A 24,033-nucleotide genomic window follows, 5' to 3' on the forward strand; every position below is an offset into this window, starting at 1 on the left:
TTAAATGCCAGAAACTGATTTATTCTCAAATGATGCCCAGTTTTTATTTACCAGATATTATTTTTAATGCAATAAAAATTTATATAAAAATTAATTTTTACTTCAACAGTCAGAATTAAACTTTTTACTTATTAAAATAAAAATGATCCTTTCCTTGTAATATTTAAGTATAGCAAAGATGCACATATTAATTCTTTTAAACAATACTTTTTTCCATACATATATCATCAATTACCTCATATCGATAACTGGCATAATTTTATTGTTAATATTTGTGTAATATATGTACTCCACTCTATAAACTATTCGAAAAAAAATATATATAGCCTATATATAATATTCGTTCATTCACACTTTGCTGCCCAAGGGCACGTCCTTCACTGTAAAGATAGCATTTTCCAGTCTTCCCTCTTTTCTGCCTTCAGATAATACCAGCAGTTGTTTACGATACAACTGTCAAAAATGACATTTTACTTTGTAAGCAGGTTTGTTTCTGAAATGAGATTTGTGCTCACAAAATAAAATTATTTTTAATGTGTGTGTCGTACACTATTTTTTAGACAGCTGTTTGTGCTGGTATAGACAATTTCCCCTCATTGTGAAAGTGAAGCTTTATCACTTTGAAAGCAAATGGTGGTGTAACTCAGTGGTAGAGCATTCGACTGCAAATTGAGAGGTTCCCAGTTCAAACCTGGGTGTCCATAATTTTGTTTTATTGCATTTGGTAATTCTTAATTGTTTCATATAGTTATTAATAAAATAGTTGTTGAAGCAATTTATTTAATTTGTGTAGCTTATATTTTAGTCATTTTTAAACCGTTTTAATGATCCATTGCAATTGTGCTGTGTGACTCTGATGAGAAATTACTGACAATAGAAGCAAACAGTTGAAAAAGTTAAAAATATTTTTCATGTGCTAGTTATTTAAACATGTTTGCCTAGCATTAAAAGATCTACTTTTAAGAATAGCTGTCTAAAAATTTATTAAAATAATTAATTAAAAATATCAAAATATTCACACAATTTTCTCCTCAGTTACGTATACAATTTGTACCAATACATTCACATTCATTTGAACATACGTCAATATTCAGATTCGTCAACTCTAATAAAAAATATAGGTATAGGCCTACTCTACCACCTCAGTCAAAGATACCATAGGCTGTGAAACTATTCTTCAGATCAATGTACAATTATTTTTTTCTTTTCAACTTACAGTAAGATATGTCAGATTTAAATTTAAAAATGTAAACCAAAAATACATTCATATATAAAATTATATTATCAAGATTGTGTAAGCACACACACTTGTTTTTAATTTAAACATGGAACTTGATACCTATGGTGAATGATAGCAAAATAAAATAATACAATTATATCTGAATTATGTTTTATACAATTGTTAAAGTAAATTTGTTTTAGCACATATCTCAGATCACCCATTATATAAAATTGAGCTTCACATTTACCGAAGTCATCATCAGTAATGTGTACAACAGCAGTAATTAATTGACTTACAACGCTTTTACGTACATTTTACCAATATTTTTGAAGGTGAAAACAGATTAATGTCTGTTTGTCTATACTAACAGTCTAAAATTTTTAGGCTCTTTATAGTAATATTAAAATTACTCCAGTACTGACAGTTAACTGAGTTTATATAAGTGGGATGAAAGGCAACCATTCTAATTAAAGTATGCAGGTGTTATTATGGCCATATGATGCTCTCACACTATAAACAGACAGACTCTGTCTTTTAAAAGTTAAACAATAAGCTCATTTCATTATTATACTATTAGGAATCGTCGGGAAATCGATGTTCTTATTTCCCATTGCAGTTACAATACTGTAAATACTACTCCCATCTCTTTCAACTCTCCAAAAAATTAAAGCTATTTTAATAGTAAATAGTACAAATTTATAATATTGTAAGGCTGATTTGTATAGTGTTTACTCAACTGTCATAATTGTCTGCTCTATTTTGTAGGCTCTTAGAAATCACTGATCACCAAGTTGTAATGGTTCTTGAGTAAATTATTGCACCTTTTACCAAAGCATTTACTCATAATCCATTATTTAAACATGTTCCCTTATGAAAGTGAAACATAGTACATTATAATACCATAATGTGAAGGCAGTTGACTATAAGCCTTATTCCATTTTCTTCAGTTACTGTTTGTTTGGTTCACTCTACACTTGAATAATAAATAAATTCCTTTGCTTTCATTACCGTAAAACTTACTGCATTAGGCGTATACTGAATATCTATGAGCTATTTATGTAAGAATTTTGAGCTCAACTGTATTATTCCTTTTGAAACTGGAACAAGCCTTCGATTTTAATTGGTAAAGACGGAGAAAAAATGTGGATGATGAAGGAAAAGAGTAACATGAAGGAACGAAAAAAAGAAAAGTGATCATGATTTCAGTAATTTATGTCAATGATTAAGCACATAAAAATGACCTTAAGGTGCTTATTATAAAATAAAATATTCAGTTTCATTCTATATTTTACTATTTTACGACTTTCTTGTCCATCTATATTGAGATAAAAGTATTATTATTTATATTAATCACTTACTGTCATCACACATTGAACTTTAATTGCTTTATCAGTTTTATCAGCTCAATTGTCTTGTAGTTATTAAATGATAGTATATAAATGTTAACTATTTTCGTCACATACGTTTGAGATGCATACATTACATACAATTCACATTTTAAATGAAACATAAATACCTCTAAAAAGTAACAGATTGGTCCCTCAAAAATTAAATTCATGTCGACAAAATATATTTCATCCTATAATGAACAAAATTAAAGAGGAAATACATATGATTACAAACATATGTTGCTAAGATATCACTATCACATGCATTTATTTCAAGTAGAGAAACTGTTAACTGCTTCAGTGAGCTGTCCAGTACAACGTGAAATTTTGACATTAACCTGTTTTCATCTGCTTCATGAGAAGAATGACTTGATGCTCCCATATTTTATCTATTTTATAACATAAACTGTAGTTTAGGAAACTCTTCTTTACGAAGTTTGTCTTTCATTAAAGCCTTCAACAATTTTGAAGTAGACTACTTATGAGCCAGGATATTAAAAATCCACACTGTCTGTTTCTGAAAACTTTCTGCACTAACGTTTTGGAACTGCTCTAATTTTATGGATTTTACAGAAGCCAATACCAATAGCCTGATGAATGGAGTTTATGGTAATCCCCCATTTTTATCCTGTAGTCATGAAATTATATTCCTCGAATTGACAATGGTTTAAATGCACATACTCAACAGGAAGTAGTGAAATTCACCACATTACAAATATTTTGTATTTCTTTACCCTGATTTTGCTGGAACATTCTCACTTTTTGGTTTTTAGGCAGCTCAGTCTTGTAAGTTTATAATCTTAGAAAGTTGGAAATCATAGTTTCATGAAGTTTTGGAAGTAAACATTTTCTCCCTATTATTCCTATGAAAATGAACAAGTGCTCTTGTTTTCCACTACACAACTTCAATACATTATCACTGTCTGTAAAAATACTCTGTCACCGCAGCAAAGTACAATCAGCTGTGAAAACATGAATTTTGTCATAAATTAAACTAAATTAACTTTCATTGTAACTACATAATGATCTCCATAAGCAACTACATTATAACAATGCAAATTATTTGTACCACTTTACTTATAGTAAAACATTCTTCGATTTGAATAATTTCATGGAAAAATTGTTCCGAGGTCGGGTATCGATCCTGGGACCCTTCATTTAGCGCACGAATGTGATGGTGTCATGTATGGTTCCTGGGGTAGCTCAGTCGGGAGAGCATTCGTGCGCTAAGCGAAGGGTCCCGGGATCGATACCCGGCCCCGGAACAATTTTTCCTTGAAATTATTCAAACCTGCTTTACAGGGAGCTATTACCTGAAAGCCAGATTTGCATTCTTCGATTTGTTTTGATTAGTATATAAAAACGCTTTCTATCAAAGTCACATAAAATCCATTCAACCCACTTATTTTCTAAATGAGTACCGATATAATTTAAAAAGTAAAGTTCGGTAACTGATTATTATTTTCCAATACAATCCTATGTGATGAGCGAATTAATGACAGCAAAAACAAGCTATGATACAGAATTACGTGAACAAGACGAAAATCTCTGTAAAGTGTGACAATTCACGATTTAGTCGAGAAATGATGGTAATGGTGACAGTTTCACATGTAACAAAAGGCAATGATACAAATTTATAATTTGCGTTTTACAGTTAGATTAAACATGCATGTCATCTATTAACACAATGCAATATCAAAATATTCTTTAATTACATAAATTACGTCTGGAGAATAATTTTATTCGGAAAGTCAAATTCTACAGCTCATTAAATTACACGCCAACTAAAATCGTGCTTTTTCTGAAAGTTATAATTAATGTTTATTAATTCCTTAGTAAGTTCATCACATGCATTGATTTTTTTAAAGTGCCACTGAGCTTAAATCCAGGTAAGTCAAAGTGGAAATTCTGGTGGACAAAAACAGTACCTATTGTAACAAGTTAGTTTCCATGAGGTAACACTGTATTGCTTTCTCAGACAACATTCCAGCTTCTTCATAAATTATATCATGCAGAAAATAAAGATAAACTTTTACATCTCATCATACTGCCACATGAACAATTTCACACGGAGCATATAACCAAAGAATCCTTGCAGTTAATCTAACATCTGCATCTTCAGATACCCTACATTACAATAATATTTATATTTAAAGGTCTATCAGATTAATATTAAGATACTGTAAACATTTACATTTGAAATAATGATAACATTACAATAACTTTTTAATAACAGAGACTTTTGTAGTTTGGCTGCCCCGTTTCCTGACCAATTATCTATACAAGATTGAAATTTCGGCTTCATCAATGGATGGAGATCACCTACTAATATGTGAAGCTCTTCCTCAAACTATATTTTCCAGACTCAAAATACAAATCATAAAAGGAATGCTCCATTCCCTGAAAATCTTATAACTTGTTGCATTTTGAATAACAACAAATCTTATGCCCTGCTTCAGCCTTCATTGGAATTTATTTAACAATTCTTTTAAACTACAGAGGATATTTACCATAAGCCAATGATCTGGCAATAATGAAACATCAACAAAACAAGAATGGCAAAGTAAATCAAAGTATTAAAAAAAAAAACTTGTCCGCCATAAATATCACAGATTATCCAGGCAGCGAAATCTAGTCCTTTAGTGAGAAACTATCAATTTTAATAGAAGAAATTCTAACGACAGCTGCCGAAAAACAGCAATTCATTTAAATAAAAGGTAAATTATGTTTTATTTAATGATGCAACTGCTGAGGTTATATCAGCATCGCTGGTATGTCGGAATTTTGTCCCGCAGGGGTTCTTTTACATATCAGTAAATCTACTGACATGAGGCTATCACATTTAAGTACTTAAATGCCATTGATCTGGGCCGGTATCGAACCTGCAATCTCGAGCACAGAAGACCAACTTTACCATCTGTGCCAACCAGATCAACGCAATTAATTTAAGAACTGTGACATCAACACAAATGAATCTAATCATTAGGTGATAAGACTGTAAATCATCACACTCGTCCACAATGCATTTAAAAATAATCAGCATTTGTGCCCCTTCTGCAGAGAGAGAGATGATGTGGTGCACATATTGTTGTAACGTCCAGGAATGCAAAACCTAAGAAAATTATTTAAAGAAGAGCAAATTCTGGAACTAAACAAGAGAATAGCATATAAGAAATTATGCAACTGTAAGTGAAAACATTTTGAAAAATTTACGTAAATTTCTGTTAGTAGTTAAGGTGAAGAGGAAAGAAGAAGTTACAAATGTTGAATTGCTGTCATATTCAGATATTAACTTCCTAAGTGTTGAGGCTTCAATGCAAGAATAATATTAGTAATGAGAGTTTCAATGATATGACCATAGACTTGAGATAATAGGGTGTTATAAAATAAATCACTTCAACAAGTCACTCCTTATTTTATCAAAACATATAAAATGCACAGATTATGCAACCTGCAGTACTCCACATTTTTTTTATAAAATATAGACAACATTTTCTTGAACCATTTGCAAAATTTCACAATAACATGACTAGTTAGGGTTTGGAAAAAAAAAAAAAAGAATCAGTATTGAATGTAGAATAACTTTACATCCCTAGACAGATAAAGCTACTAGTGTTTCCATTTTTCTTTCCCTTTCTCTCTCTCTCTCTCTTTCTCTATTTTTTTTAGAATATACATTTTTTATAAAACATTTTCTGTTATCACTGCAGTTGACATACATAAAGCACCATGAGAAACACTGTACAGTCTATACTAATAGTTACACTCTGCAGAATTTTTTGTTACAGTTATGATAAGATTTCTACGTCTTTGTGGATAATGTTTGAATAACATAACCATTCTTGGTTCCTGCACAGAATGGTAAACATGTCTTTTAGAAATGAAAATATTACATAGGAAACAATGGTACCTATTAAAAGGTTATAATAATAATTATTATACTAATTAAATTATGGTAATTTAGAAACACGAGAAGGATGTACATTCTGTGCCAAAGACCCCAAAACCCAGATGATACGCTTCAATCTTAGCCATGAAGGTGAAGAGTGGAGCGAGTAAGTAATTAAATGCAAGCTGAGCTGAACTTTAACATAGCAACAGACATTACAACCACTATAATTCATTTAACATTGAGGAAAAGTTAGTTATGTTTGTATATAGAGCAACAACGGCCACACGTAGACAAAACACGAGAAAAAACATCTTAGGATTTTCAATGACATTAAAAAAAATACTAAAAGTGACAGCTCTCATCTAGGAAAGAAAGTTGCCTGTCTCACGAAACATAGATGATAACCTAAGTTCTACTTTGACACTTCTAGTTCTGGAGAAAGTTTTCATGTAGATTTCTCTCGAATATATAATCAAAATCAGACTTTCATCATGTCTGCCAGTTTGTGTTCTTGTTCCACGAGCAGAATATCTTTTCTTTGACATGTAAGATTGATTTTATTGTCAGAAGTTTATCGTTGAAATACAGCTAAAAATTTCAACACATTCTCTTTAAAATTTAATTTTATGGGAGTTCATGAAGCCAACATTACAACATTTCCTCAAATGTAAACAGATACTGAATGTATCTAAAAAAGTGCAAAGTATTCCTATGTTACAGTTTAACTCATATCTTACATTCCATTATTACCTAGGGAGGTAACAAATCAGGGCAGGGTGTGAATCTAAATGATGAAGAGTGAGATTTCATTACTTTGCAATCATGTAACACTACACATGTATCTTTTTGACTTACAGTACTTCAAACCTATATTTTCTTAGATTCAGATTTAGATTTGCATTAATCTATTAAAAAGGATTCCATATAAAATATAATTTATTTAATATTTAAAAACAAATTTGCTCTTTGCTTACAGAATTAATGAAACGAGGTCTAAATCAGGAAGTCTGCACGAAAATAAACAAATATTTTTAAAACGTTAATAAAAGTGAACATAATGTGAAGACATTTGGAAAGACGTCTGAAGTACAGTAGGTACCTGTATATATGATCACTGGTTATTACTACAGCTATTTTGTGACTCAAATTTATTAACAGATTAAAATCTATCAGAATTAAAGTTACAATTTCACGTAGAACTGACAGTTACTAGGTAGTAACATATGCCTGATCACTCCTGATCCTGACTATCTATCTACCAACATTTTAAAATATAATAGTGTGGGTATTTCATATCTTTTGACCTTAATTTTTTTCACTGCTAGATATGTTCAATGTTTTAATGTTCTACTTATATGCATTTACCAAATAAGAGAAGGAGATGAAAGTATAGCAGAAAAGTTGTGCTGTACAGGTAAATGTAGTTAACCATACAGTTGGCAATGGAAATATTGCAATTTCCAGTCCCTAACTGATGGATATGCTTTGCTAATAGTACAACTGTTTAGCCTAATACAACTCATTCACGTCACAAATATAATTTTTAAACTAATTCTTGTTCTCTAATTAACAGAATTAAGGAAACAAAATACTGTGATCACAACGCTTGGTGCCTACTGTATTTATTTTTGATAAAATGTGCGTTGTACTAATAGAAATAAAAAAGAATTCTAAAAGTTTTTTGAAAGGGGAACTGCACATAAATCAGTCATTGTACTTTGATGAAACGCAAAGTAATTTATGCAGTTCAAACAACCAAGTCTTTTCTAAAGTAATTTGTTTTTAATCTTAAAGACTAGACAAAATAAAAAGTTTTCATTGGCAAGTAATAGGAAGAAGGTTACTCAACATGATACATATTCATCAGCCTCAATCACTCCTCACGCTTTACATAAAGGCATCTTTGCAAGCCTATAAAAATAGACATATCGAGTACCCACAAGGAGATTACTGGAACACTGGGAAAGGATATTTTGTTTTTGTTTTCTTGCAACTTACATGACCCACGAAGACAATTAAGTTCACTTCTTTGGAGGAGGAACATTGGCAACAGCTGGAATTATCTGACAGTATATGTCAATGCCCTTCAAGAAAATGTCCTCGTTGAGAAATTCATCGTGATCATGAAGCAATACTGGCGTCTTATTCATCGGAGAGAAGCCCAAAGCTGGTAAGCCAACCTAAAGAAGAAAATTTCTTATAAGTACTGCACTTATTAACCTGAAATGGGTTTCCATCTTAAAGTAATTCATGAACTATGCTCTGAGTTCAGCTTACATTTATATTTGGCTTTGTCTGTTTGATTGGCATAAAGAATCTTTGCATGCAAAAATAATGCCAACAAATCAATTTATTTTAATACATACGAGTATACACATGGTACAACGTTATTATGACTGATATTGTATAAAAAAAAAAAAGAAGAAAAGAAAAAAACTCATTATTATACGAAATTATACAGAGTTGTTACCAAAACACAGCTTGGTTAGTAGAGCAACTGGCTATGGATTGGGAGGTCCTAGGTTCAATACCAGGTGGTGATTCTTCTCGTAATCAAACTTCCAGAATGGCCCTATAGTCCACTCAGCCTCCTGGCCATTTGAATACTAGGTCTTTCTCAGGAGTAAAAAGGTGGTTGGAGTGGCATCATCTCACTGTAGTGCCGAGATCATGAAAACACGAAACAGCATTTCCTTGCTTCCACCCCCCCATGCACCAATATGACACCTAATGGGAACACTTTTACCTTTACATGGCAAAGGATTCTTGCATCAGCCTAAAATATGAAGCTTTACTTACTCTCGGCTCCACAAGTAAAGAACCCTGACCTCACACCACTCTACACAGATGACAGTGATTGACAGGTCAGTTAGGGGAAGTTATCTTGCTAAAACTTTCAGCTGTTGGCACGTTGCTCTTGGCTGGACTCTTTAAATATATTTTCTTTTGCAACTGGTTGGATTCTTTTCAATGTATTTTCTATTTACGAAGAAATTAAATCAGTTGCACAATAATAATAATAATAATAATAATAATAATAATAATAATAATAATATTATTATTATTATTATTACTACTACTACTATTACTACTACTATAACGACAGGTCATCACTGACCAAGTGGTTAGCATGCCTGTTATTAGATTAAGGAAAGTAAACAATATCTGTTGTTATGCCATCGTGCATTGAAATATTTATATTTAGTCTACTGTATATGCTGTAGGCTAGGCCTAACTAATTTAGTAAACAAGATTAGGTTCTGGTTCTATTATAAGTTATTTGCTACACAAAAGTAACACTGAAAACTGTGATAAGGTACATTGTCATGTACTATTACAGAGGGCTTCTGTAGCATTTTCAGGACACTATTTTCGAACCACTCTTCCAAAACTGCAGAGCTTTGTGCCATGATAATCTGCAGGTGCATCTGCCACTTTCTTGTGAATAACAGGTAGAGCACCATCTATGAAACCGAAACTCCCCCCACAGTGCATAATAACAATTCTGTCATCCTTTGCACCTGATATTGGTACCACACAGTTTTCGGAGTCATCTGTTCAGTTTTTCATGAGACACATTATGACTGTCGTACCAGATTTCATCTACAGTAAATACACATCATTGTAGCCTTGCAAATGCAACTTTTATCTGTTCGAGATACGAGTACCTCCAGGAATGATGTTACTGGCTTCAGCTCTAGTGGGTTTTCTTTTCACTGTCTTATGTAAAAACCCCATACTTCGGAGTAATCTATGAACAGTACTTTTCCCATAAGAAAATTCGTAGTCAGTGCCACTACTTTTTTCCCGTATAGTATGCGTTACGGATTCTATTGTCAGTGACATTCCGCTCTTGTAGCACTCGTACACTGTTTGTCACAGAAGATCATGTGTAAAATCATCAATTTTTTCAAAAGGACAGTTTCTCTTTCTTCCCTTTTTTTTCCAGAGTGTGATATGTGGATGGATCTTCAATATTTGATATTCTCTTTATACTGCTTAAACTAAAACCTGTCGCCTCTTTCACCAATTGATTAATATTCCTCCTTTACAAAACTCCACCATTTTGAATTATTCTTCTAACAAATTTCTTAACATTTTGTACTATAAGTAAACTTTGTTTTCGTAATTTCGTCCCCTTTCCTATTGGCGATTTATTACAATTCTTACGTTTAGTTGGCGTCATTTCAGAAGAAGGCCCTGGTTGTGGCTGTGAAGGCACTTCACTATTATTATAGTTTATCCACAGCCGAAAGAAATTAAACAATGTAAATTCACTGAGAACCACGACGCGCTAAGACACAACTGAAACCATAATGCAGTGGCAGGGATATTCTTTCAAAAAAGGAAAATTCACAACACAGCATTCTCGGTGGTCTCCTGACGGTATCTTTGTCCACAGTTTCACTAATTGGGGGAGTGTGTCAGTCAGAGTTATGGTTTCCTGAACCCAACCCTGCAACAAAGGTTCTTTACTTGTGGAACCAAGAGTAATTTAGTACCATCACAACAGAATTTTGGAAGTTATAAATCAAGCATACAAAGCCAATAACATATTGAAATGCCCAAACTGTACAATCTTGGATAAAAACATTAAATTAAAATGGAATTATAGAGGTAATACTAATGTATACATATGATAGAAGAATACCCACAATGAATACAAGTTAACAAAATCATAAAATAAACATTACACACAGAACTAAATAAAACTTGTTATAATACAGAACTTGAATATGAATGGGGAAGGTGCTGTTGTGGAGGGGACGTGTTTTTGGTAAAAATAGGTTAGTTTGAGTGTATAAATAGGACAGAGAAGAGTGGATGAACTTTTTGGTAGGTTATGATTATAACAATAAAAATAGCATAAAACATAGAAAAAGCACAGTCTAAGATGAGATAAATAGTAAATATTGTACGAGGTGTGATCATTAAATTCCGAGACCTGTCCATAAATGAAAATAAAATTATCTGATTTAAATTTGGCTATCATCCCCTTCAAAGTAGTTCCCTTGCGCAACTATACATTGATCCCAACAGGTCTACCATTTTTGGAATGCCTCCTGGAAGTTGCGTTCTTGAAGCCTGTCAAGCACCTTCTGCAATTCGCATTGGATCTTCTCCACCATTCCAAAACGGCGATCCTTTAGCTTCAATTTCATCTTCAGAAACAAAAAAAAAAAAAAGTTGCAGGGTGCCAAATCTGAATATGGGAGTGAGAAACAACAACCATCTTATTACGGGTGCAAAACTGGCATATTGTGAGAGCTCTGTGAGCTGGCACATTGTCGTCATGGAACATCCATTTGTTCTCTGTTCAGAGTTTGGTCATTCATGTTCAAAATGGACGTGAGGATCATTATGCACAATTTGTCGAATTTTTTCGACATATTCGGCAGTGTTGCATGTGTGTCGTCGACCTGGTCTCTCGTCGTCCTTCAGCAATGTTATGGTATTTCTGAAACGCGAATGCCACTCAAAACACCTTGCGTGACTCACTGCTTCATTCCTGTAGGCTTGCTTCAACATTCCATGGGCTTCAGTTGCCTATTTTCCGAAGAATTTGATGTTGGCTCTCTGCTGCAGTTTCGAGTCCATTATGAGCGGATGCACCTACTAACAAAACCTTGTGTAACAGAGGTCTCAATGAAGATAGCGCTTTGAAACTTTGTGTCGCGTCTCTTCAAGGTTGTCTAGTGTCACTGCTGCGCGTGTGTGTCAATCACGTGATCCCTTTGGCCACAGTAGACACAGTCTCGGAATTTAATGATCACACCTCATAATTAGAAGGTTATGGGTAGCCAGTATAAAGCATGTGGTGGTGTACCATAGCCAGTAAGCATGATGTATGAATAAATATGTATGTAAGAATAATAGTGAATACATCAATGATTAAATAAATAATAATATAATAATAAAACATATAAATAGAAATGAGCACATGACTGCATGGAAAACAGAAAACTGTTTAGAGTAGGATACCAAATGGCAAGAGGAACCTTGGAAGGCTGAATCAATGTGGAAATATTCAACCTGACTAGAAACCTAGAAAAACGCAATGAACATTTAATTCTACTTGAAATGAAGAAATAAGAGAAGGAGTAAGAGCAGCAGAAGAAGGTGAAGTACATAAAGAAAAGAAAAAAAGAGAAGAAGGAAGATGCAGTAAATCAAGAAGTGAGAGGAAGAAATAAAGATATAGGCACAAAAGAAGGAGACAAGGAAGAAGCATTATGATATATTATATGTCCAGCAAGGTAAGAACCTCAGAAAGCCTTTAAAGTGGCCACAGACCTCGTTCTTTTTACTCAGTTTTAATCAGATGGATGAAACTGTACAGGCAAAACAATCGCAAAACCAAGGTGTGTGTCGCTGAAAACTGTCCTCCTTGCCAGCATTAAAAAATATCTGTCGAAGCTTGATTTCAACTGTCTTTCTCAAACGTGCACGTGAAAGTTGGTCAGTGTGTGGCCTCCACAGTTAAGAAAGCACGGTATTTTTCATTGCTGATGTCGGTGGCTAAATGGCTTGACAGTGTGGATGATGGCTGAACTGAGACATTTCAGTAAATTTGTTACTAATTTTACTGAACTCCACATGTCTGAAAAATTAAATATTCAGAGTACTCAGATCGAATTAAGAAAAATAATGCACATGAAGAAATGTTTACTAAATTAAAAGAAGTTGACACTATTGCAACAAGGAAAGCAATACATCAATACATACTGTGCACAAGTGCAGGTACGTTCTTGTACAGGGTGATTTACGAAGAAAGACAGTAACTTTTGAAGCTGTTTCGATTTTTTTATTTTATTGGGTTATTTTACGACGCTGTATCAACATCTAGGTTATTTAGCGTCTGAATGAAATGAAGGTGATAATGCCAGTGAAATGAGTCCAGGGTCCAGCACCGAAAGTTACTCAGCAAGCCGTTTCGAGTAAAAAAAGTCGTATGAATATGGGTATGATTTCAAGCAGTTATAGAACTATGGCTATGTTCATCTATAAAATCAGCCACACTTTCACATCTCTAAATAACACTTCGAGCACAGTCAACCAACTCGCAAGCACGCCATATTACTTCTGTCTGCACGGTGGTCATGGGGTGTTGGTAGGAATGTAACGCAGTGCCATCCTGCATGTCTGTAATCTATAGTTGCGTTTACCATTAGACTATAGATGATTGGATATTAAACAAGAATATAGCATGCGCTTTAATAAACACTGTTCATTATTCCGTTTGTGCCAGCACTAAATTATTGCCTAAACAATTAAATGCAAATAGACATTATAGGAATACAAATAATACATTGTACCAATATAACTAAATAGAACTTAATTTTAGCAAATACTGTAATTGCAACATCTTTTTTAAGTATACTTATACAAGAACGAAATAATACATTGTTAGTGAAAGTTAAAAGATATATCTTTGACAAATGAAATTCCTACATATTTTATACACTGGATGGGTTGAAAAAATGTAAACAAAAACATAGTGACAAATACAACGATGATACTGGAAAGATAGTTTCAAATTAAAATTATATAAATTGTGCAATGGATACATATCTCAATTAAGAGTCCGATGCTTTCAGGTTTACTCGGTACACACTCTCGGGGGGGGGGGGGGGTGGAAGGTTAAACCCAGTAACCCCCTTATTGCATACGCCCCTGTGTATCACAGTTCAATCTTGTCTTTGTTTCGTATTTCGTGTTTATAAGAGCTACTTTTAAAGGGAATCATGTTACTAAATGAATCATTAATGTGAGAAAGTATTAATAGTGAAAACAACATTGTGTTTCATGCAGTCACTTGCGAAAATAGTTTGCGTGTACAATTTTTTTTTAAATTTCAACTAAGAAGTGTTGGGACTTAACCTGTGAAGCCTGGAGTGCACAAAGTTAGTGTCCAAGATAACTTGTGAAGCCTTGAAGTCCACAAAGTTACTGTTTCTAGGATATGTTTGGACGCAAGGAAGTACAAATTGGTGGATACTCTCGAGCTTTTCCCACTCAAACGTAAGGACTAAGTCGCATACAAAGACTCCACCTTACATATAGATTTAAGGAATACAAAATAAAACAATGAGCATGTATTCTTTACTGTTGTAGCATGGTTAAAATTTCAACATACATTGAACCCAATTGGAATTTCAGATGGTGCAGAATTTACATTTTACTAACACAACACTTGTACACACTAAAATATGTATGCCAAGACTTAAAAATCGATACCTTCAGTTATGTTATTTGTCATGCATAATCTGCAAAAACAGGATTCTACCCACAAAGTAAAGTTGTAGTAACATAGTTCTTGTTCTTGCATTTCGTCATTATAGCATCATGGCATATTTCATTTCATTTATTGTATTCCATAGATATTACATTAGCATTGAAGTTTTAAGATGTGTTAAGATGAGGCCGAGAGTTTAGATGAAAGTAGAGTAGGTATCGGTAAGTGAAATTACTCAGAATACCGATAATCATAAATCTGGTAAAGAATTAGTCATTTTTTTAGAGACAATTAATATTAGGTACCCTCCACAAAACTGGTTTCATTTATACACTGATGGATCCTTGATCTCCAAAGAACAAGGTGCCGGTGCAGGTGTTACGTGCTGTCTCTTCTCACTTTATAGATCTCTTGGATATGGAACAACAAGTTTTGATGGTGAAATCATTGCAATAAGTGAATGTCTCAGGAATCTTCTATTTCACATCACTAAATTTAAGAATGCAGTTATATTGTCAGACTCCAAAGCAGCTGTTCTATCAATAGTCTATAACACACACCTTCATCTCAAACAGCAGAAATAACTAAAATGCTCTCTCAATTAATATCACTCAATAAAAGAATTGTATTCCAATGGCTACCATCCCATTGTGGAATCCTGGGAAACGAGAATGCAGATGCTTTAGCAAAGAAGGGCAGCACTGCTACTTACAGACCTGTTACTAAATCTACATATTACTCTGTGAAAATATTTATTAAATCTACATACTTAGACTTCAACAAACAAAATTTGATAACACAATCTCAAGGGAAAAAATGGAACTCTCTGCATCATAATCCACAGTTAATTCCCGATTTACCCCGAAAATCGTCTGTAGCTGCATTCAGATTGGCAACAGGCCATGATTGTTTGGCCAAACACCTGCATAGAATTGGAATATATCAGTCCCCTAACTGCCCATTGTGCAACTCAAACCAAGAAATGGATTCGGAACACCTCAAAATCTGCTTCAGTGGCTGACCATGATAATATCTTTGAAAAATATTGGAGTGCAAGAGGTCAAATGACTTTATTGTCAAACGCCTGGTATTAGAAAACAACAACAGAATTAGTCATCATATTCAGTTTTCTGATTTCCCTTCGCCAGCTTTCCTACCTATATAAAAGCCCATTCTCAAGCCCTCCCTCTCACATGTATACTCAGGTATATCTAGAATTCAGAACTACTGTATTTAGTCTTTATCTTTACTTTTATTGTGGGTACAAACGAAATGCTGTTTGTAGCAGTACATTGGTGTCTATTCTTTTAAACCTAATGAGATCATTTCAGTAGTTAGTTGTTTATTTGTTAAGTTGTGTAATAGGAATGCTATAAAGTAGGAATAGAATAGAATAAAAATGCAAAGGGGTTATAGGCCTGCAGGTTGTGACATATACCAGAATTTTTTTTTCCTAGGTAAGATTTAAGATTTCATAGAAGCCCAAAATCGTCTTAAATTGATGAAAAATAATTGATGTATCAATTCACCGCAAACCAAATGGTGGAGTGAGACACCAATATATTTTTAAATAAATTAAAAACAGCTATCCATTCACAATATTTCGGTATGCAATAAGAAACTAGAATACAAGATCCATGTTTTTGTTGCATGAAACATAGAAATGAACACACATTTGCCAAAGATGCAAGTCACTTAAGTTTGAAACTGTGTCACTTCACCTCATTCTACGGTACCTATTAATTTAAGCCTAAATGCTGAAGTTAGAATGAAGTTGCTTTTAGTACCATAACTAAACTGAATAATTTGTCAATTTTCTATGCGAAATTTTGTCGATTCCTTAGCATCCCGTATTTTCTTCAAAAAATTTGGCAACCCTATCTTGTTCTGAGTCAAAAGGAAAGACAAGAGGGCTAGAAAGAAGCAAAGAAAATTGTAATGGTAATGCAGTAGGTATGTTGCCATCTCTCTTCCCTAATGTGGGTACTTAAGAACAGTCACAGTATGAGGTATGTCTATGATAAATAAAAGGTTTAGACTCGTATTAATAACATTATGTAACTTTTTGAGGCTTGCATTTACTCGGTTTTGTATAAATAGCTAAAATGTGGAAAAAAAAATTCTTATTAAACATGGAGTTACCCAGAGATGACTTTTAGATTCATTGCATTGTTTCTAGTTTATATTAAAAATTTAATCTCAACTATTTAAATAATTTATCCCAGGTAATCTTTTTTGCATATGATAACAACTGTATGGTAATTATTTAGAGCAAATAATATGATAATTTATAAACACTTTTAATATAGGTACCGGTAGTGTTCAGTATAATGGATGAGTGCTTTAGTGCCAATAAACTAGCACTTTGTTGATAAAGCCTGTGTAATCAAATTCAGTACATGTAATAGTGCTCAGTTTTCCTTTAATTTTAGATTTAATGGAATTGATCTCAAAGAATCTATAAGCACAAAATTTCTTGGTTTGGAATTGGATAATCACTTGAACTGAATAACGCACATTGAATATATTGGGCTACTCCTGAATTGAACTCTGTTATGCATTAAGATCCCTATCTTTCATTGGCGTCATAAACACCCTTAAAATGGCATAATTTCTGTAATGAAATATGGATTAATATTCTGGGACAACTCATCTTAACCTAAATTTCCTCTCCTCTCACAAGTCAAAGAGACAAGGACTTACGAAATACCATACACCAGTGCACCAATGCATAACTTACCAGACTGAAATAAGAGAGAGATGCTGAAGTGAATGCTACCAGGTAGAGTTTACTTAAAGACAATGAAAAGAGCCTTAACTGCATTTACAATGCAGAGAGACCTGACACCTTTCTTTCTCCTCTATACATTGAAACTCTGACTGCCCATTCTCAATACCTACTCTGAAGATTTGCCTACGATACCATACTGCTGAAAAACATTTTTACTTTCTGTAGTCTCTATTCAATACTAATTCTCTCTTTACCCTTTCCTATCCAGTCCTCTGACTGAACTCTTACTTTCTTCGACCCCGACAGTATTAGAGTATTCGAAGCCTAGGAGTTCATTCCACTTTCCCTCCTACCCTTCCTACTTTTCTGTTCCTAGTGCTGACCTGCTATGGCACTAAAATCGTCCTCCAGTGGCTTAAGGAGGGAAAGCTGGTGATCAACAAGATCTCCCAGCTAGGTCCAGTGGACCCGTCGACCAACAGCAGGTGTGGTCCTCCAGACATTCTGGGGGTTGTGTGTGAATGAAGTAGCCAACAAAACATTAAAATATGGTGTTCACTTAAATCGGCTACAACTTGCCATTTTCTATGGATTCAGAACATCTCAAAATCTGTGCGTCAGTGGCTAACCATGACAATATTTTTGAAAAATATTGGAGTGCAAGAGGTCAAATGACTTTATTGTCAAATGCCTGGCATTAGAAAACAACAACAAAGTAAATATGTATTTAGGAACTGAAATACAATTAACTTGTGATTTTCATGAGAATGTGACACCTCTTATCATTAGAAGTATTTCTTGATCAGTCGCATTTATTATCTAGGAGAAGTTAGCATAATAGTAGAGTAATTAATAATGTTAAGATATCATTCAATCATTCCAAAAGCATGAGACAAAAAACAAGATGTTTAAAAACAGTAAAGATGACGAAAATGAAGAAAAGATATTAACTATATGGAGCCTCATGTGTGTTGATATCGCTATTTGTATGGCAGAGAATGGAGAAAACAGAAGATGGAACTACACAATCATAATGAAAACTTTTGTATAATAGGCACTGTCACTGAAAGGTAAATAAAATATGATAGTAAATTGTTACACACATTATTCTTAAAAAAATTCGGAAATAGAAGGCACACATCTGTCAACTAAATTGGTGGCACTACCCTCATCTGCTGTGTCTAACTGCTGTCATTACTGTCCATGCTATTAAAAAAAAAAAAAAAAAAAAAAAATATCTTTTCCCTGAAAAGTTAATTTTCTTTTTCACAGTATTTAAAAGTTTGCTAATGGTTGTAATTTCTTTTTTAATTTTATAAAATTCTAACAATGTCCCACACATCATCGGGAATGTATATTCCTGGTGTGCCTGGTACAAATGGGATGATTTAATTACTTTTATCATTCTACTGTAGCTTAAACATTTCAATACTCTTGTGTGTGGCTGATCTGTACTAATGTTGCTCGCAAAACCCTCCATTAGTCTCAGTTGTTATAAAAGAGGAATCCACAATTCATGTATTATGGTGTTCAATCATAGCCCTCTCTAGTCATGGCCCGGCATACACTACGTGGCAATGTCAAACAGCACATTAGTTGCCATCCTAACCTGCTGCATAGCTGTTAAATGCGAGAAAAGTAGTAGGTTACATCGTTTTTCTATTTCAAAGGAAAAGTAATGACTTCCTGAATCTTTAGTGAGTTCATTACACATTATGCGATTCACCCTATTATCATCAGTTATGACACACAATGTTTTCCGATCCACATACATATATTTGTTGTAAGATATATTTACATATTTCTGCTGAACCTGGCCCTTCAAGTTGTTTCACCGCAACAAGTCTTATTACTTTTCACCTTTTTAAAATTACCAAAATGCAGCACCAATTAAAAAAGTTCCCGGTACAACACTTTTCACGAGATCATCTATTTATTTGCAGCAATCCCAAACAATCGTCCATTTTTGTAGTCTACAGTTCCTTTTACTTGAATTTGATATACTTGAATCTTCACAATATTTTCACTCTCCGAATACTGCCTAACATGTTTCAAGAACTGTCTATTCTCAGATTTTGAAGAAAGGGATACTTTAAACAATAAGAAAAGTTTTCTTAGATAGGCTATTGAAGGTGCGGTAATGACAATATTTACTTGGTAGTCCACAACTGTGAAGTAATGGTTAACGCGTCTGAGCACAAAACCAGGTGGCCCGGGTTCAATTCCCAGTCGGGACAAGTTACCTGGCTGAGGATTTTTCCAGGGTTTTCCCTCAAACCAATATGAGCAAATGCTAGGTAACTTTCGGTGCTGGACCCTGGACTCATTTCACTGGCATTATCACTTTCATCTCATTCAGATGCTAAATAACCTAAGATGTTGATATAGCGTCGTAAAATAACCTACTAAAATAAAAAACAGACATAGTTTTCTTTGTCTGCCTCTCTCTTTTCATCATCCTTTCGGTTTTTAAGGCGACTGTCAATTTCTTCTCTCCTCTGTTACGGATTTTTCCATTTGGTTCCACTCACACTGCTTAGATATGAAGGAAAATTTGGAAACACATTCGGAATTGGATGATCGCGTTTACGAAAATTCGTTTTTTGTCCTTGTTGGTGTATTTCTCAATAAAGCTCAAGTCACTTTTCCTGAAAATGTTCCTTTCATACCACAGATCTGTTGGTTGGTGACCAGTCTGCCTGTGGAACTCAATGAATACATTTACTGCGTAGTTTGGGATCTCTAGGAAAGCAGAAACTACTTACAATATTATTCTTCTGCTTTTATTGTCTTATCGTAGTTATTTAAGCAACTCAGCACTATACATACCTAAATCTATCTGTCATGGTTATGAAAAGTTTATGTTATCACAGACATCATAACAATGGAAATATAGGTGCAAATGCACAAGCAAGGAGAGCGTCTTACATTAAAACACATTGCACATTGCTGAGCTGATAGGATGGGCTGCGGCATTGCCACATTTACCAGGCTGGGCCATGACTAGAGAGGGCTGTGGTTCAATGCACTCTTTCACTATCTTGAAAGCTTTGAAGTGCCAGGAGAAAAGTTCAGAACAGAATTAACAAAATTTCTCCTTACTCATACCTTTTACTCAAAGGATGAATTGTTTATGCTTGTAAAATGAATTAATCTGCTTACTCTGTATTATATATTTGTATAATTATAATTTTTAACTTTAGTAACCAGAGTTGGGGTGTAGTCAATATATATTGCATAGCTGTGTCTTCTGTAACTTTAAATAGAAATATATATATATAAGAATAATCATACAACATCTACAAAGTGTCAATATCAAGCTGCTGCTTCAAATCCAAAGTGGTGATTTGATGAAAAATGTAGTGTTAAGCGTCGTAACAGGCATGTTGGTACTGACGATTTCAATTTACTTTTGTGGTTTATGGATGGACAGTATAGAAGAATGTGTTCCAGATCTCATCACGATTATTAAATCACAGACAAGTAGGAGTATCAGACAGATGAAATTGATGTAGGTACAATTATGCGACAATGTGACCTATTCTAGCTCTTGTTAAAAATGCCTGGGCAAGATTTGTACATTTCCACATCATTTGGTTCCTTCTGTACCAATGCTGATGTAACATCTATGAAATGGAAAATAGATCAAGTGCTGACTGTCAAATAAGGTGAACTTCTCTGGCTTGACTGTATTTGTATTCTTAATAATAAATATCGTCTAATTTAGTCCACATACTGAATGTGAAAGTTATGTGTACACATACTGAATGTGAAAGTTATGTGTATCACAATCCACCCTCCATAAAATACTGTAAATGCGAGAGGAAACTACACAATGTTGTTGTCTAGTGCCTTGCATTTGGCAATGAAGCTATTAATGTAATAACTGCGATTTCATTAGCATTCGCCTTATACTTTTTACTGCATGTAAACTTCAACATCAGTGCTTGGAGAAATGGCCATGTGCATTTAGAAATCAAACGAGTAATAATACTATGAGTGTCTGTCACTATTACTGATAAAATTCACAGTTTTCGTGAATAAATATGACAAATGAAACGCACTTTCAGTGAGGTAACAGATGACGAATTAGCAATGTCAAACTGCTTCTGTATTAGTTGATGCCTGAATTACTTCAGGATCTTGGTTGATAATGCTCTACTTCTTATATTCCTTGCATTTTCCATTTTGTATTCTAATGGCATGTATTCAGACTTCTATTTCTCAATGTTATGCACTGTAATAAATTGTGTCCATCACAAAGGTCAGTTCAATGCAGAGTACACATTTGAAAAGGCCTATTTCTTTAATCTGTGTAGCTGAGCAGCTAGACCAGTGGTCACAAGATTCCGTCTCATTAGAGGGGAAAAGGGAGTATTCATGAGTCAGTTATATTTTAGTTTAAAACACTAACAGCTCTACTGAGACTATGTAACCTCGTAATCGAACTGATTCACTTTTACCCTCCCCAAATTTTTCACCATCTACCAACATACAAACTATGATAAACAGTCTTAGAAAAAAGTTTTGTCGCACAGATACTTTGTAAGTTCCAGAAAGCCACCGGCATGACTCAGTCGGTTAAGGCACTTGCCTGCCAGTCTGAAGTTGTGCTCGGGCATGGGTTTGATCCCAGCTTGGGCTGTTTACCTGGTTGGGTTTTTTCCGAGGTTTTCCCCAACCGTAAGATGAATGCCAGGTAATCTATGGCGAATCCTCAGCCTCATCTCGCCAAATACCATTTCGCTATCACCAATCTCATCAACGCGAAATAACCTCGTAGTTGATACAGCGTCGTTAAATAGCCAACTTAAAAAAAAAACAAGTTCCAGAAAGAAGGCAGTACGTATGATCAGAGGATGTGCGACCTGGTTCAAAAGAGGATTATTTGAAGTAATAAAATTTGTTTGTTTTGTTGTAAGTCTGATCATGCGCACTGCTTCCTTTCTGGAACTTATAAAGTATCTGTGAGACAAAACTTTTTTCCAAGATTGTACACTTCTTATGAATATAACCAGGAGTAGCAAAATATGTTCAAGTTCCTCCTCTCCTCTTGCTTTTCACCTCTCTCTTCTCTTCTACTTTGTTTAGCCATACAAATGATTTAACTTTGAAACCAATGGGTTAAATTATTGTGTCCTGTGCACACCTTAAGAAAGCAACAGCATTAATTTGGGGGTTGTCAATATCAAATTCTCATCAATTAGTAAGATTTCATTATTTAGATATTTAGGTGTTCAATTTTTTACGAAAATTAAGTCGGTGGATCTTCCTCTATAGCTTAATGCCTACTAATTCGAATTCAAAATTGATTTTTGACATAGAAAACTTGTATCTTTCAAAATACTATACATTCTAATAATAAATCTAGCAATTTTCACACAGTTTTCCTTATTAGTAATCATTTTAAATCACTTAAATAATATGTATCAGAAAATATTTGCAAATTACATTGCACTATTTTTCTATGTAACCTGTAAGATCTAATTGTTTCTCATATAATAATTTAATCTCTAATATATAGAAGTTTATGTTAAACTTACTCCTCTCACGTAACGGCTGTCAGTGCCACCAGGAAATATTGCTTGTTTCAGTTCAAGCTTCCTACAACAGAGAAAGAATATAAAATTACAAAAATATTAAACATTTCTATAATCTTGATAGAAGGATAAACTGTAATATATTCAGTATACTGTTGTTTAACACAAGCTCACAAATATAATACTGGTGATAATACAACATAGAAGTTTCCTGTTGCTGTTGCTTTTTACACAGCAAAATATTATCACTATCTGGAATATGTTTGACACGTCGAAAGTCTCACCAAAAATGATGCTAACGAACTTGCTGTTCATATCCTTCCAACATATCATTGTGGAATACTTCCAGCATACTATCTAGAACAGCGATCTCAAACATGAGCTAATCGGGCAGACGTCGCTCCTTCCGAAATAACGCTGCCCTCACGAGGGCAGCTAGAAAAGCATTCGGGTATGTTTGTGACAGTGATGTTAAACACCCGGTAAAGTGAACAGATCAACACGGTCACTTACACATTGCTTTCCGTTAGCATCCGTAGATTAGTGGCTCTCTCTAAAGTGGCTAGAAAATCCGAAAACTATGCGTTACGAGAAAGTTTGAAAAGATTATTTGTTTACAGAGAGTGGGACTAATAAGGTTGAGATAAAGGAATTTTTAGACAGTCTTGAAGCACCCAATACCAGAGCTTATTGATGAGGAATGGATACAAGATTTAGCCTTTCTTAGTCATATCACTGCATCTTAATCAAAAGCATACAAGGGAAAGATAGCTTAATAACTGACATGTATGATAAAATCAAATCTTTTATCATGAGGCTCACGTTATTGGAAACTCGGGAATGTTAAAGGGTTATCTGGTTTAGCACACCAGCAACATCTTAGATACAGTGAAATTTTCAAAGATCTTAGAATATCATTTGAGCATAGATCCAAGAAGTTTCATCTTTTTAAAAAGAATTTTGAATTGTTTACAACTTCACTTTCGGTTATGTATAATGTGTATAGGTTATGTACAGTATTCAT

The 24,033-nt window shown here is 33.9% G+C and overlaps 1 protein-coding gene across 1 annotated transcript in view; it reads right to left on the reverse strand.

The window, feature by feature from the left end:
* Positions 1–6,149: 6,149 nt before the first annotated feature.
* Positions 6,150–24,033, reverse strand: part of LOC138715322 (aminoacylase-1-like) — an 81,617-nt gene continuing 63,733 nt past the window's right edge. Inside the window, exons 7-8 of the mRNA XM_069848104.1 lie at positions 23,013–23,073; positions 6,150–8,682 (exon numbers count right to left, since the gene is read on the reverse strand). Coding sequence (XP_069704205.1) covers positions 8,524–8,682; positions 23,013–23,073 — 220 coding nt within the window. The 3' untranslated portion in view covers positions 6,150–8,523. The remainder of the gene's footprint in view (positions 8,683–23,012; positions 23,074–24,033) is intronic.

Source organism: Periplaneta americana, chromosome 15, assembly GCF_040183065.1.
Source record: "Periplaneta americana isolate PAMFEO1 chromosome 15, P.americana_PAMFEO1_priV1, whole genome shotgun sequence".
NCBI lineage: Eukaryota > Metazoa > Arthropoda > Insecta > Blattodea > Blattidae > Periplaneta > Periplaneta americana.